General features: G+C 37.4%; 1 protein-coding gene across 9 annotated transcripts in view; it reads left to right on the forward strand.

Annotated features, from left to right (window-relative positions):
- The window catches only part of LOC134475109 (probable ubiquitin carboxyl-terminal hydrolase FAF-X), a 185,172-nt gene that overhangs the window by 20,903 nt on the left and 148,532 nt on the right, over nt 1-15,737 (forward strand). For all 9 annotated transcript variants that reach the window (XR_010046058.1, XM_063244487.1, XM_063244488.1 and 6 more), the window contains 3 exons: nt 733-812; nt 2,906-3,018; nt 4,624-4,842. Coding sequence is in view for 8 of the 9 variants with exons in the window: in XM_063244487.1 (XP_063100557.1) it covers nt 733-812; nt 2,906-3,018; nt 4,624-4,842 (412 nt within the window). In the remaining variant the exon portion in view is untranslated. The remainder of the gene's footprint in view (nt 1-732; nt 813-2,905; nt 3,019-4,623; nt 4,843-15,737) is intronic.

Here is a 15,737-nt window from a genome sequence, read left to right on the forward strand (position 1 = left end):
AAGGACACACGACAAAGTCTGGCAGTGGACAACCTTTTCTTTTATTTTCCTCTCCGTACAGCCTGCCCTGGGATCGCTCCCAGCCGAAGCCTCCTTTGGTCCGCTCCCCGCGGCTCCTTCTGGGCTTCTACTTCCGGGCTTCTTCTTCTCCCCCAGGGGTGGCACCAGTATATATACGGATACAGTGTCCAATCATGTTAAAGTAAGCAAGGCAAGCTGATTGGCTAACATCATCAGTTGCCAGGCAGACTATATTGTTGAGCGGGTTGCTTACGCGGTAAGCAGGAAACTAACGTGCTCGATGGGAGGGGTAATCTACCTCAGGCTTTACTCTTTACTACAGGCCTCACGTCCGCCAAGTGAGGCGACCGGGCTCGGGGCTGCGGCTCCCAACAAAGGTCGTGCTAGTATCATTTGAAGATGTTTTTATGTCCATATCTTGTATTCTGATTAAAGATAACATATAATATGTTAATTGTTGCTATTCTTCTATTATTTTGTTGACTTTTTACTTTTCTCCATTAAAAAAATTCCTTATGAGACTGAAATGTGTTTCTTAATTCCAATAAAGAAATAATTTGTGAGTTTCCTTTTAAAAAATAGATGTAAGGTGTTTTTTTTTTGTTTTTTTTTTTTTTTTTTTTACTTTTTTGTAGTGAAAGTGGTTGTATTTGTTGTATTTGACTAGTGGTCGGCTGGTAAACCATCTTTTTATTTTATAATAATTTTTAGACCTCAGTGGTTGGTTCCTGTTTTGCCAAAAGGAGAATTAGAAGTGCTTTTGGAAGCTGCTATTGATCTTAGTAAGAAAGGTAAATTTGTACCTTTTCATAACCTATGCTATGTTATTGCATATACTTATTGCCTTAAAGCTTTGCTTTTCTATATTATAATGTTACTCTTAATTTGTAATGTATCACTAATCATTGTACTACAACTTATTTTATACTCACATATATATACACACTGTTAATGGAAATGGTTGCATAGAGCCTTGTAAGACTGTGTTTATCTTTTAAAATGTTATGCAGAAATTTATACATATTTTCATGTTTATAGCAAGATCTATTGTTTCATCAAATTTTCAAAGGAATCATTATCCAAAAGTTAGAAAAACATGGTTATGTGACTTCATACATAATTTGGTGATAACCTAAGGCTCTTGACAAATGTTTATTTATAAATAATTTCGGCAAAAAGCATTTAAAGTTACTATTTTGAATTATTTTCAAATGAAAATTATTTCACTAGTATGTTTGTGTGTTTAATAAATTAGAGAAACAGTATTTTTTAAAAAGCATCAAGTTGTAAAAGATCAGGTCTTATTTTTAAAAAAGATTACCTAAGAAAAAGAGGTAAAGAAAATGCAGTATTTTTGCTGTAACCCATAACTTTAAGATGTATTTTGATGACTTTGAAGTAAAAGTATTTTGATGATGTTGTCTTAATATTGGGTATAATAGATTTATGTTAGCCAGTAGGTGATTTTTAAAATGTGATTCTTTAAAAACTCTGATAACTTAAAATGAAAAGTTCACTCACAGCATTTTAATATCTGTGTTATATAACACTGACTTGAAATAAGTTTGTTATAAAACAAAGACTTGAAATAAGTTGTATATTAACTATCAGTGTCACTACTCTTTTTTTGTTCTGATGTTGGTATGTTGCTGTAGATTTCATCGCCAAAAAAAGTTACCTTAACGCTAATTATCTTTATCATAATTATATTAGTCACCTAAGATCTGTTCCTTATTATTGACCTTAATAAAATAGTGACATACAAAAATGTTTTACCAAATTAGAATGTGTCACTTTATGAATCTTTTAGTTAATTTACATGGGAATTACTTAAAACAGCCATTCTCAGGGACTTAGATACTAGGAATTTAGTACAAAGTGTACAAACCTGTAAATGATATTTAATAGCATTAATAGGCAATAGGTATATATCATTATGGAGAATTTTCCTCATAGATTTTTTGGGGATTATGGTTACTGTGACAGATGACGCTTGTTTGCTTGTTTCTTTTTTGTTTGTGTGTTACTCAGTATTTTGAGAAAGGGTCTCAACTGCCTAAGTTGGGCTTGGATTCAGAAACTCACCAAGCTCAGCTCCCTGAATACTAGGATTGTAGACATTGTCACCATGCCTACCTGGGAGTTAATTATTTTTAAGGAAAATTCAGGTTTTAAATAATACCCCAGTATATTTGCAATCAAAGTAAAAACTGGATTTAATGGTATATACCTGTAATATAGTATTTAGGAGGCTGAGGTGGGAAGATTGCCACAAGTTTGAGGTCAGACAGAACTATAAAGTAAAACTATCTCAAAAAACCAAAAGAGAAAACAATACAATAAAGGAAAAACACACCTTATTGTACAGATAAGAGAAAGATAAGAGTAAATAACTTTTGAGATTTCTTTAAAAGTAATGTTTTGAGTGAAAGCGTATGAGTTTTTGTTTACCTTACATTAAATTTAAAATTTGATGATAAATTTGATGATGATGATGATAAAACCTAACATAATTAGTTTTTAAAATTGTAATTAGGTTTTAAATTTTAAAGTGTGTTTCTGTGATTAAGAGTTTGAAGTGGTGTATCTCTGAGTAACTTGAAGTTATTTTTGAAGCTTTCTCATTTATCTGAATTTTCCCATTGTGGTTTTGTACTATTTCCTGTTTCTGAAATTTCACTATGTATATTTCATTCTCTCTCTGAAATCTATGTTTTTCTACCTTTTTAAGTTCTCATTGCCAATGTTAAAATATTTTTCACGAATTGGTACTTAGAATAGTTTCTGACAATGTGTGCCTAATAATATAATTGGCTATTTTGTCTAATATACTATAATTGTTTTCTTTATGCTTATTTTAGTTTCTTTTAAAATTTTTCTTGAGGTCTTGATGTTAAGAGTGAAGCATGCCAGCGTTTTTTTCGAGATGGCCTAACAGTATCTTTCACTAAAATTCTTTTGGATGAGGCAGTGACTGGTTGGAAGTTTGATATTCAGGTAAGTTTTGTGATTTTTATTACTCAAATTTACTTGATGATTTCTGTATATTTAAGTCTGCTGATAGGTATGGTAGAATTGAAAGCATTTTCTATTAAAATGAACATAAGATTTGACCTATAAATCCCTAATTTAATTGTTAACTGGAATTTCAAGTGGTCTATAACACTTGACAAAAGTCTATAGCACTGCACAAAAGAATTGCAAATATGTGTTACTGTTAATTTTAAACCTATACATTTGGAAGGAAAAATCTTTTAGGTAGAAAATGTAATAGCAGACTGTTAGTGTATTTGGGATACCAAGTATGTAATTTTAGTGCAAGTACAGTTTATGCAGAAATGTCAAGAAAACTTAAAACTGTAGAAGGAAAGTACTCTCCCTAGAAATCTAGGCCATTAACCATTTTTTTCCATAAATTCAAACTATCGTTATCCTCATACCAAAAAAATAAAACTGAATTTACAATGTTCTCCATGTGTTATAGTCAAGTGACTGGCAAAAGTGAAAAGGTCCTACCTTTTCTTTAGAACAAAAATTAACACCCAAACTGCCACTGAGTTTGAGACCTCCGTGTTAGAAAGATAAGAGTAAAATGTATTTGAGTTATTGTAATTACATTAGATCTTTGGTCTTTACAAAAGATCTTTGATCTTTTTACTTAGTAAAAGTTGTGAAACAGCTAGAGATGTTGATGTTTTCACACAACTGGAAAACTGAGGAGGATCATAAATTGAAGTGCAGTCTGGAAAATTGAGTGAAATCCTTTCTCAAAAAGTAAAATGTCCTACATATGCAGCACAGTGTGAAGCCCTGAATTCAGCTTATAGAGCTGCACCCCCAGCCCCCATTCCATCCCTCAGAAAAGGTTAGTGATAGGATTATTTTCAAAAGATGAGAAATATAAAACCAAAAAGGCCTTTATTCTGAGAACACAAAGAGAGAGAGACCCCCTCCCCCACCCCAGTCCAGCGATCTCTGGCAGATTGGACACGTGGCGTGGTAAATTTCTAGGGGCAGGGAAGATAGGAGCTTCCTGGTTCCGGTTGAGGCTTTGCTGGCTACAGAGTCCTGTCTGGGCCAAAACCCTTTCAGTTAGAAGCCAATATACATAGTTTTGAAGAATACTTTGGTATTTTCCAGAATGATTATTGCCTGCATATAAATGTTTACATCTCCTAAACTGACTTGTAGAAATAATAGCTTCTTGAAAGTGATACTTGATTATCTAATTGTGTTTAAATTACAAATTTCTTTTGTCATGGGTAATTGGCCTAACTTTATATGTCTACCTTTTAGAATTATTTCCTCAAGGAAACAAATTCTAGATAGAGAAGCTGGTACTATGTGTATCCTCTGGGCATAAAGTTGTTATATATACAACCTTTTAAATTAATTTTTCAACTAGGTGAACAATTATAAAATGAAGTAAATATTGATTTTTCTTTGCATAATATTCATTTGATCACAGAATTTTTGAGTTAAGCACAATCAGATGACCAGAAAATGAAGGAAAAAATACTAAAATGAATGGAATAAAATATGCTTGAAATTGCAGTTTTCTATGTAAAGGATATCATTTTTTTTCCTTCTCCCACTTAACAGAAGTGCATTATTAACAATACTCATCGCCTCGTGGAGCTTTGTGTGGTCAAGTTGTCCCAGGACTGGTTTCCACTTCTAGAGCTACTTGCTATGGCATTAAATCCTCAGTGTAGTTTTCATATATACAATGGTACACGTCCATGTGAATTGGTTTCCTCAAGTATTCACGTACCAGAAGGTGAACTCTTTGCCTACTCGCCTGATCCTCGATCACCAAAAGTAAGTTTTTTTTAAATTAAATATCAAAAAGCTTTGAGGCTGGTTTGTTTTGTATTGCCCATAGATTAGTAGAAATACATGCCAATGAAAGTATAGTCTTTAGTCATACAAGTCTGATTTATTTCACTTGTGAATATCATCTCTAGTTACATCTATTTACTTACAAAAGTCTTGAGTTTATGTCTGAGTTGTACTCTGTTGCTCATTTTTCAATGCTTCTGGGAAGCATTTAATGCTTCTGGGAAGATACCTGGAAGGAACATAGCTGTGTCAAATGGGCCCTTCAGTCTTTACTCTTTAAGGAATCTCCACACTTTAAGAAATCTTGTAGTAGTCTATATTCCCACAAAAGTGAAGAAGGGTTCCTTTTTCCCCATAGCTCCTATAGCATTTGTTACTAGTTGATTTCTTGAAGAAAGCCGTTTTTTCTGGGGTGAGGTGAAACCTCAGTTTTTAAAATTTAATCTCTTAAATGTGCAGTGACATTGAAGAGTTTTTCATGTATTTATTTTCTGTTTGTATTTCTTTATCTGAGAAGTGTATATTCATCTCAGATGCCCATTTTTGGATTAGGTCTTAAATTTGGGAAGTCTGATTTTTTTTTTAGTTCTTTTTGTATTAATATGTAAGTTTCTATTTAAAGATTCATTATTCAATACATATTATTGACTAACATTGAAATCATGGTAATACAACTGTAAATTACAAGTGTTCCTATATACTGATTAATTGATGAATATGCTTACTGTATCCTTTGTTTCCCCTAGAAATAGTGGTTCAGTATTTGCAAATGCCTTTGGAGAATATAATTACTACAAGTAGTACTATATTGTGTCTGAGCATGTGTGTGGATTTAAATGAAGCAGAAAACAAACTGAGATCTAAAATTTTGAGTTATTTTATAACTTACTTAGTAGATATTCCTTGAAGTGCAGTTGGTTGCTTAGTATAAATCAGGATTGACCAATATCTGAATGTTGAGTAAGGAAAGTATACTTTATTCTTCTGTCATGCCTCCCTTATACTTGACAAAATTATAATTTACATTATGCAATCATGGTAGAAGAAAAGAAGGAAGTAATTGCCTCAAATACATCAAAAGAATTAAGAAAAGCCTCCAACACTAGTGGCCTAGTAGGCAAAGATATGCAGAAAACTTCTAGATTTGAAAATATAGATTTTTAGTGTCACTACTTTTTTGTGTCTCTAAGCCAGTTTGACTACATTAAATTTGATAAATATATGAAAAAGATTTTACCAATAGCAGAAAAGGTAATTTTAGCGTGTAGTCATAATTATACATGTACACATGCATGTGTTGATTCCAAAAAGGAAAATAAAATGGTACAGAGTTTCTTTAAATCATATAAAGTTTCTATAAATTATTTCTAACATGAAAACCTCTTTTGTTTTTCTGTGGCTAGGACTTTCAGTTATTATGTTGATCAAAGGTGATAAATGCAAACATGTTTGCTTATTCCAAATCTTAGAGAAAAAATTTTGTCTGTGATCATTTAACATAATGTTGTGTGTGCTTTTTAAAAATAGCACTCTGTATGTTGTACTAGTTTCCTTATGTGGTATCAATGAAATGTTTTTTTTTTTTCTTATTAATGTGATATATCAAATGATGTGTATTGAAGTTTGATTTTATTCAGAAAAAATAGTACTTATGTATGAAGTTTTTAATAAGCTTTGTCATTAAAGTGTTAACAGGAGTTTTATATCAATATACATAGGAAGACCAGTGTGTACTTTTGTTGTACACACTCCATAAGTAATGTTTTTCCTATAAGTGCTGGTCATTGGTACCTGTTTTTCCTTTTGAGACAGGCTTGTTATGTAGTCCAAGCTGGCCTGGACCTGATTGGGTAGCCTGGAACTTGTGGTAACCCTCCTGCCTCAGCTTCCTAGATGGTTTTTTGAATGGTCTGATTTTTGGAAGACAATGAGAAAGATCAGTATTCTAAAATGTATAGTGTAATTCTTCACTGAAGGTGTTTGACAGCAGTTGATCATTGATTCAGCCTCCTTCTTAGTAATGCAACTGTTCAGATTTTGTTTCTTGATAACTTGGTACAGGTCACACATTTTATACTTACATCTAGTTACACAATTTGTTGGAATAAAGTTGCTAGATATTTTATTTCCATCACATGTCTATTATTTCTATTTTCATTTATTTGGGTCTTCTCCCTTTTCCTCTGAGGACATAGGTAAAACTTTAAACCAAATTTTGATTACACTGTGCTTTACTGCTCTGTTCTCTGTACTTTTACTATTATTACCATTTTTCTATAGTTTAGGGTTTGTTATTCCTTTTCTAGTGAATGTTGCTCTTCTTGAGGCATGAGTGCTTTTTCTCTATTCATGACTTTGATTATACTGGTTTTAGTCAATTTACCCCTAGTACCCTGATTTCCTCTTTGATCTACCATTGCTTAAAGTGTATCATTTTATTTCTACTTACCTGTGAATTTGCCATTTTTCCTTCTGCCATTGACTTTCAGTTTTATTACACTCGGTTCTATCAGATGTTGACCTAGATCCCTGATCTTCCAAATGAGTGTATGGTAGAGATTTAAATAAAATGAGCCAAGTTAGGTGGTTTTAGGGATCCAAGAGGGTCAAAACCATTTAGTTAAGCTTGAGACTCCCAGGGCTAAGACAAAGACTTTTCTGGACCAGCCCACTTTTATTAGGACCAAGAACAAAAAAGGCAAGGAAACTGAGAAAAGCATGGAAAATGAGCAGGACCTTGGGAGTCATTTCAAAGACTTCTCCAAATAGTAAATTATGCCAATTTAGGAGAACTGTTCTATCTCTAAGATGACATTTATGGAGGCAGGGCGACTGCAGGAGTGAAATTTCTTTAGCTATAGTCTCTATTAATTAGTGTTGGAGCCAAGGTGTCTTCAGCTGTGGTCTTATCTTGCCCTTTGAGCTATCACTGGCCACTACAGGCCTTAGCCAGGACTAGTGATTCATAGAGGTTCAATTTGTATGAATAGCTTCCATCGCCAGACAAGGGGCTAAGGCTTAGGACAGACTCACGGATAAACATAGAAAGCCAATTAGTTAAATTTAAATCCTGCTCTGAGCTGCTTGTGGTCTCCAGCAGGGTTCCAGTAAGGTAAGTTCTGTTATTTTAGTCTTCTAAAATTTGTTGACTTGTTTTATGTATCAGTGGATTATTCTGACGTTCCATGTGCTGAGAACAACGTGTATTCCATTTTTAGTATGTTCTATGTATAATTTTTAACTCAGTTTTACATAATAGGAAACTTCTTTTTTTGTGCTGATTTTCTAGTTGTCCCCCCATTATTTACTAGAGTATTGAAGACTGGCTGATATAAGGGAACTGTTTTTCCTTTAGTTTGATAATATTTGCCTCATACATTTAGCAGGTCTAAAATTTGCTGCATGTCTTGGTCCATTGTCTCTTGTAACAGAGTATCTGAGTCCAGTTGCTTTAAAGACAAAAAGGTTGTTTTTGTCTTAGGCTTCTGAAGACTTGAAGCAGAATAGAAAATACTGTGGCCCCCAGCTGATGATGATTAACTCAAATTCTTATTTGCTGAGTTTTTTTTTTAATGTTCCTCTTTTAGCTTATACAAAAAGGGAGTTAATTGCTGCAAAATGTTTTACAACCAGGGCCACATGATCTTGGGACCAGGACTGAGTTTTATAATTAGTGGCCAGCAGATGTTTTATAACCTAAGGGTCAGCTGGTTTCGGAACCAAATTGCTGTTCTGGAAGGGGGTAATTCACAAGAAACAAAGGTTGAAACACAGGTCAGGGTAGCAAGGCTTACAGAACAGGATGATGGCACCTTAGCCAGGTTGTAACATTCCTCACTGATTTAGGCCAATGAGTCAAATTATTGACTCATGGAAGAGGCTTCAGTTAGAGGTATCTGTCTATAGCCTTGTGTCCTTAGTATCATTAATTTAACAGTTTGAACTCTGTGTTTGACATAGTTTACTAATTTGTTTATAACGCAAGTTTCAATAGTTACAAAGAAAAGGATGATTAGCAAAGGCTCTGCGACTGTTTTTACCAAAGTTGTTTACCAAGGAAAAACCAATATTCAAGCCAGTTTTGTTTGGCTTTCCTGGCTTGTTCTTGTTCTTGCAATTGCTTTTTAAGGCTTGCCATGTTTTGTCTGATGACCTCAGAATGGCTGCCACATAGGCAGCAGTTTTCTCCTAAAGCCCTCTTTTAAGAATAGGATATCTAGTCCCCATCAGTTTTGTAAAACCATCTCAGCTAGGGAACTCAAGGAATCTTTTAGCTTGGAGATGGAGTCACTAAGAGTGGCTAGATCTTGGTTGATAAGTACACTCAAATACCTATAATTTTGGTCTCCAGTTACTAGCTGGACACTCCTAAACCTATTGATCCTGCCATTCCAATATCTATAAAAGTATTTTGTCTCTAAAGACTGTGAACATCTCTAGGAATGATAATATCTAGATATTCCAGTATGGGCAAGGTTAATAGCTGGTTCTTGTGTCTAGGGGCAGAGGTACCAGCCAGTGGACTCTTAACTTCTTATGACTATTTAGGTCTTTGAAAGGCCCAGTTTGTCTTTTTTAATCTGCCAGATGTGCTGTATAGCATACTGTCCTACTTTTACCCTCTTTTGTCTAATTTCTACTGGGATTTTATTTAGCAGAGCACATAAATCTAGTGGACAGTGGCACTGGTTGTCAACATCTCACCGGTATTGTAATCAGTTATCTTCTAAGTGCCATATTAAGGATTATGAGATGTGTCCCTGAAGTCTCCATAAGGGAGTACCCATATGAACAAGACTATTAGGTACATTTGACAATCTTAAGCTTTAAGAGGTCCCTGGGAGGGATAACAGTCCACTTATCTGTAGGTCGATCACCCTTGGAGGCTGGGACTGGCTTGAAGTGGGAATGATGAACTCAGGCAGGTTCCCAGCAATTTTGATGGCAGTTGGAGTGCTGAGGACCATGGTGTAGGGGCCTTCCCACCATGGCTCGAGAGATTCTTGGTGTTGAGAACTAGTGTTCCTGGTTCCACTGCAGGGCATTTGTCCTCGGAATGGGCTGTAGGCAGAGGATGTTGTTGGAATAACCGGTGGATGGAAGTCAGAGCTGGTTGAAGGACCTGGAGAAATCTAGTAAGATCTTGGTTAGGTAGATCAGCTGACTTTTCTTCAGAAATCTTAGGGATGAGGGGAGGGGGTTTCCCATGTAGAGCCTCAAAAGGGGAAATACCAGCAAAATAGGGGGTACATCGCATACACAAGAGGGCAAAAGGAAGGAGAATCACCCAGTTCTTGCCAGTTTCTAAGGCCATCTTAGTTATTAACGTTTTTAAAGTCTGGTCCATCCTTTCTACTTGTCCTGAACTTTGAGGCTGGTAAGCACTCAATGGTGTTTAGTCCAATCAATCTGCAAGGCTTGGGCCAGTTTTTGAGTTATCTGAGCTATAAAAACTGGGCCATTTTTGGACCCCATGGATAAGGGGAGGCCAAATTGAGAGATAATCTCATATAAGAGCCTTTTAACTACCATCAAGGCTGATTTAGACTTAGTAGGAAAAGCTTCAACCCATACAGTGAAAGTATCAACCATTATTAGTAAGTACTTATACCCTTGAAGTCCAGATTTTCCCATCTCTGTAAAATCTATTTCCCAGTATTTTCCTGGCATGATTCCATGGGAGCGAGTGGTTTTTATTTGTTGCTATCGTTTTGGGTTCACCAGTTGACACTGGGGGCATCTAAGGCTCACAGACTGGATAAGCTTTGATAATTGGGGAACAAAGAAATGATCTCAAAAGAGGGCAGCAAGCTTTGATCCTCCCAGGTGAGTGGACCAATGGCTTGTTGGATGAGTTCACATCCCAACACGTTGGGGAGGAAGACTGTCTCATCAGGCAGTTTATATTAGCCCACAGGGATATTAGGCTTTGCTTGAAGTTTGAGCTACAAGTCCTTTCAGGTGTAAATGGGCTGTGACAGAGCAGATGGTATCAGCAGTAATGTCAGAGCCACCTCAATTCCCACTGATTTTATGGCCACCTTTCAGGTGGTGAAGTCTGCCAGATTGTTTCCTTGTATAACAGGATCATCTCCCACTTGATAGGCTTTACAGTAGATGATAGCCACTTTCCTTGGCAATCAAATGGCGGCCAATAAATCTAAAATTTGGGGAGCATTTTTGATCTTTTGGCCCCCAGAAGTCAGTAGACCTTGTTCTTGATAAGTGGCCCCATGAACATGGGCAGTAGCAAATGCATATCTGCTATCAGTATAAATGTTTATGTCTTTACCTTCTGACAACTTGAGGGCCTCAGTGAGGGCAATGAGTTCTGCCTATTGGGCCGATGTTTCTGGGCTCCAAGATTTTTTTCCATAGAATCTCAGAGTGTAGTAACGGCAGCTTCTGCAACCTGCTTCCCTTGATAGATGTAACTGCTTCCATCAGAGAAATTTGATGGAACTTTGAATAGGGCCTCATCCATCAAATCTGGTCACAGCCCCATGAGGGGGTCAATAACATTAGTGCAGTCCTGGAGAGTCAAGAAAGGGTCATCGCCAGGCAGCAGAGTGGCAGGATTTTAAGCTGCTGTTTCTTTGAAACTGATGGTAGTCGGATCCAGAAGTAACACCTGATAGTGCATGACTTGGGAGTTGGATAGCCATTGGTCTGGCCAAGCCTTGATGAGGTTCTCCAGCAAATGGGAGCAGGCAATTAAGAGTTTTTGTCCAAAAGTCAACTTTTGAGCCTCCTTTACCAGGAGGGTCACCAAGGCATAGATCAATCACCCATAGACAAGGTGGCTATCCAGCTGCCACGTTATCAAGCCTCTTGGAAAGACAGGCAACAGGCCTCTGCCATAGTCCCAGACTCTGGGTCAGTACTCCTTTTGCTATCCCTCGCCTCTCATCCACGTAGAGAGAAAAAGGTGCTTGTAGGTCTGGCAGCGCCAAGGCAGAAGCTTCACTTAGGGCCAGTTTCAGCTGTTTAAAAGCCTGGTCTTGAGAGTCTGTCCACTCTAGAGGGTCCTGAGTGGCTCCCCTTAATGAGTCATGAAGAGGCTGAGCTATCTCAGCAAAATTATTAATCTAAAGCCTACGATATTCCATGGCTCCCACAAATTTTCGCACCTGCTTTTTAGTCACAGGGACTGGAATCTGTTGATTGGCTTGCACCTGCTGGGAGGAAAGAGTCAGCTTTCCTTTATGGACTTGGTAACCTAAGTAGGTCACATGTTTTTGGCATAGTTGGGCCTTTTTAGAAGAGACCTTATAGCCCAGCTCATCTAAGCCCCACAGAAGAGCTTGGGACAGTTCTTTTGCCAGTGCCCCTTCTCTTTGCAATAAGCACATTGATTTTTATCTAGGGGCCAGGGAGACTTTGTATCTGGCTTGGTAACTTTCTTCATCAGAACCTGTAATACTTTTGTCAACATCTGATCTTTCAAATCTTCCCGATTGTGGAATACCTTCTGAGCACTGTCCAATAACTGGGAAAGGGGCATTCCCTCAAATCCCTCAAGCTTGTGCAATTTTCGCTTAATATCAGGGGCGGACTGGGTTACAAAGGCAATATTAATGGCCCTTGCATGTTTAGGTGCTACCAGATCTATGGGTGTATTAATGTGATAGGCCTCTTGCAGTCTTTCCAGAAACTTCAAGGGAGGCTCATTAGCCAATTGTCTTACCTCTGAAACAAATTGGTGGGCTTTCTGGTGGTACCCTTAAGGGCTTCTGAAAACAACTGGCAGTACTGATGGAGAGCCTTTTCACCCCCAGTCCTGTTAGGATTCCAATCAGCGTGGGATAAAGAGAAAACATGGTTCAGGCATTCAGGATCGGAGGACAGATTTCTATCTGGATCGCAGGTTTTTGTCCCAAGGTGCAAATGTGCTCCCTCTCCTCCATGGTAAACAGTACCTGTAACAGCTACTGACAGTCATCCCAAGTAGGGCGATGAGTGAAAAAGATAGATGACAGGAGAGAAATGAGGCCTTGGGGAGCCTTAGAAAAATGTGGGTTAGGGACATAAGTCCATGACTCTACTCCTGAGACAGGTGTCATATATACAGATACTGCCAGCACGACCATTAAGGCAACCAAAAGATTTTCAAAGTTTGGTGGAATTCCCCTTTTTGTGACTATATCTTTAGCCTATGGATCAATGCTTAAATATCATTTTATTGGATCATTTGTCTTTTCTGCTTGTCTTTTGGGGGAGCTGGAAACCGATTTTCTGGCTGATTGGCAGGTCTCCCTGGGCCCACGTTGGTAGAGCCTATCACCTAAGGCTGTCGTCAGCATTGGTTGTGTCTCTCATCAATGCTTTTTATATCTTGTGGATCTTGTGCCTGTTAAGACAAGCATAACCTCGCTTCTATGTTACTAGCTGTGTTGATCTTTTAAAGTGTAAATTAAGCCTGGAAAAGATAAAACTTGGTCTATCTGTAAAAGTAAGAATGTTAAAGAAACAGTCTTTTCAATCAATTATGATGAGAGGTCATTCTCTAAGAACTGCAGTTGAATCTAGCAGTCTAGCAAGTAAGCAGGCATTTACAGCTCTTAGATACTATAACAACCTCTATTTGCCTGACTTCTTTGGAATAACAAAGACAGGAGTATTCCAAGGGAACTTTCTAAATAGCCTTGTTGTAATTTTTCTTTAACTAATTTGTGTAATTGAGTTAGCTTCTCTTACACAAACAGGCTCCTTAGTTTTGCATTATAAAGGCAGAGCTATTTTGAGGGGAGAAGCATCAATGGCCCTTGTCAAAAACTTGCTGATATCAAATACCTTGCTTGTCATTTTTAGGCTTAATAGGCTCTTTAATTCCCTGTAAGTTTTTGGGTTTTTTAAGTCCTTTGTCTTTTTGATATCCCATTTTAATCATCATTTTCTTAATTTTAGGATTTGAGTCAATTGATTCAATTTCCAAATTGAAATTTGTCTGTTCAGCGTTTAAATCAGAATCGCTAGTCAGCACTAATTTCCACTTTTGTAATAAATCTCTTCCCCACAAGTTAAATGGAATAGGTGCCACATAAGGTAAAAAGAAACCCTTTTGTTGATGTGGTCCCTCATAAGGCAAAGGTGAGGCACTCTGTAAAACATAAGGGATGTGGGGCCCCTTTGTGTTAGCCACTTGGCGGGCCATTGTTCTAATGCAATTACAGACACATCTGCCCCAGTGTCTGTCAGACTCTCAGGTGTTTCCCATTTATTTTTATAAAACACATAGGCCTGTTTTAGTCACTTCCTGTGTAAAACAAATTTCTCTTTTTGTAGTTTGGTTCTGAGGGTCTTGCTTCCTCCTGAGCTGTCTATACATAACAAAAGAGGGCTTTTCTATAGGTAATAAAATCAACTGCACCACATAGTCTCCCTGTTCCAAAACCCAGATATCCGTAGCACATGCAAGTACATAGCACATGTATTTCATCTCTGTAATCACCATCAATCACACTAGACACAATAATTATTCCTTTTAAATTTAGATAGCCTTTCCCCGCACAAGACCAACTGTTCTTTCAGGTGGGGGGCCACCCCAAATTATGTGGGAATTGGGGTGGGCTTGTCACTTCCAATAAGAGTGACTCTACAAGCGGCAGAAAGGTCTAATCCTGCAGTTTGTTTAAGATTTTTAGCAGTTGTATTTTAAAAGGCTTATGAACAAAATACTCCTTATCTTAGCATCTGTTACAGTACCAACTGGAAGGCAAGCAAGGAGGGTATTATTTGCTGCCTTTTGTGGCTGCCTCTTCCCACACTACCTGTAATTGGGCTCCTACTGAGACAATCCCTCTAAGGCAGATGACTCAGCAGGGAGCTCTCTTCCTTCTACGTCCCAGTCATCTTTTTTAACAGACTTAAAACTAAGCTGACCAGATTCCAAGTTGAGAAGTCTCAGGAGAAATGATTTGTCCTGCTCTATGGCTCATTTTAATATTTTTTCCAACTTTTTTTCTAGATATTAATCTCTATAGTGCCTGTTTGAGGGAACCATGGGATATATTTGGTTACCTCTTTTAACATTGTTGTTAAGTCTTTTTTTGGCACATGAGCTCCTGAGTGTTTAAGCAGGCTTTGGAGCGGTTGTGAATACCTCTGCTCCTCTGCTGAAATCTTTTGCCCCATGTTTTACTCCCAGAAAAAATGGCTTTTCGGGTGGGAACACTTACACACACCCCCTTTATTTTTCTTGTCTCCAGTCTCTTGAGAGGCATCTTTTTCCCTCAGCAGACAGAAACTGGCCCATCACAGTTGAAAGACTTAAGAAATTTTTTAAGCAAGGAGGGGGGTCATGAATGAGATCAATCCAAACCTGAATGTACATGATTTGATCTGGATGGGTTGGGGGACTGAAAACATATTGTCAGATGGCTTGAGCTGTGGACAAATCAAAACTACCTGCCGGGGCCAATTAGGAACCCTGGTGGGCCATTCAAGTTCACAGAAGATACAGAGCCTCCCAGGATGTGCAGGTTCTCCAGATTCCCGGGGCAGGATCCTTAAAATCTCCAAAATGATTAAGGACCAGGGTTAAAGGAGATAAAGACACTGATGATGATACCTGGCCCATAGTTATTAATAACTGGTCATATACAAAAACACAAGACAAGGTGCCACCAAAGTTAAGATAAACACTGAACATGCACACGAAGGCTTTTCTGTCCACAGTCCAGTGACTTTAAAGGGTAACAATTTTCATTATAACTCTTGAGTCCAGTAAGCTACATGGAACCTGTAACAAGTTCAAATTGCAATGAGCCCCTAAGTTAATAACAAAGACAAATTCAAATGGGCAAAAAGCCCCCAGTTACAAACGGGCAAAAAGCCCCTAGAAGACGTCCCTTTCCAGTGCAGAAGAAGCACCT

This window comes from Cavia porcellus, unplaced genomic scaffold (assembly GCF_034190915.1).
Source record: "Cavia porcellus strain 051 isolate PalLab524CR breed Dunkin Hartley unplaced genomic scaffold, mCavPor4.1 scaffold_61, whole genome shotgun sequence".
NCBI lineage: Eukaryota > Metazoa > Chordata > Mammalia > Rodentia > Caviidae > Cavia > Cavia porcellus.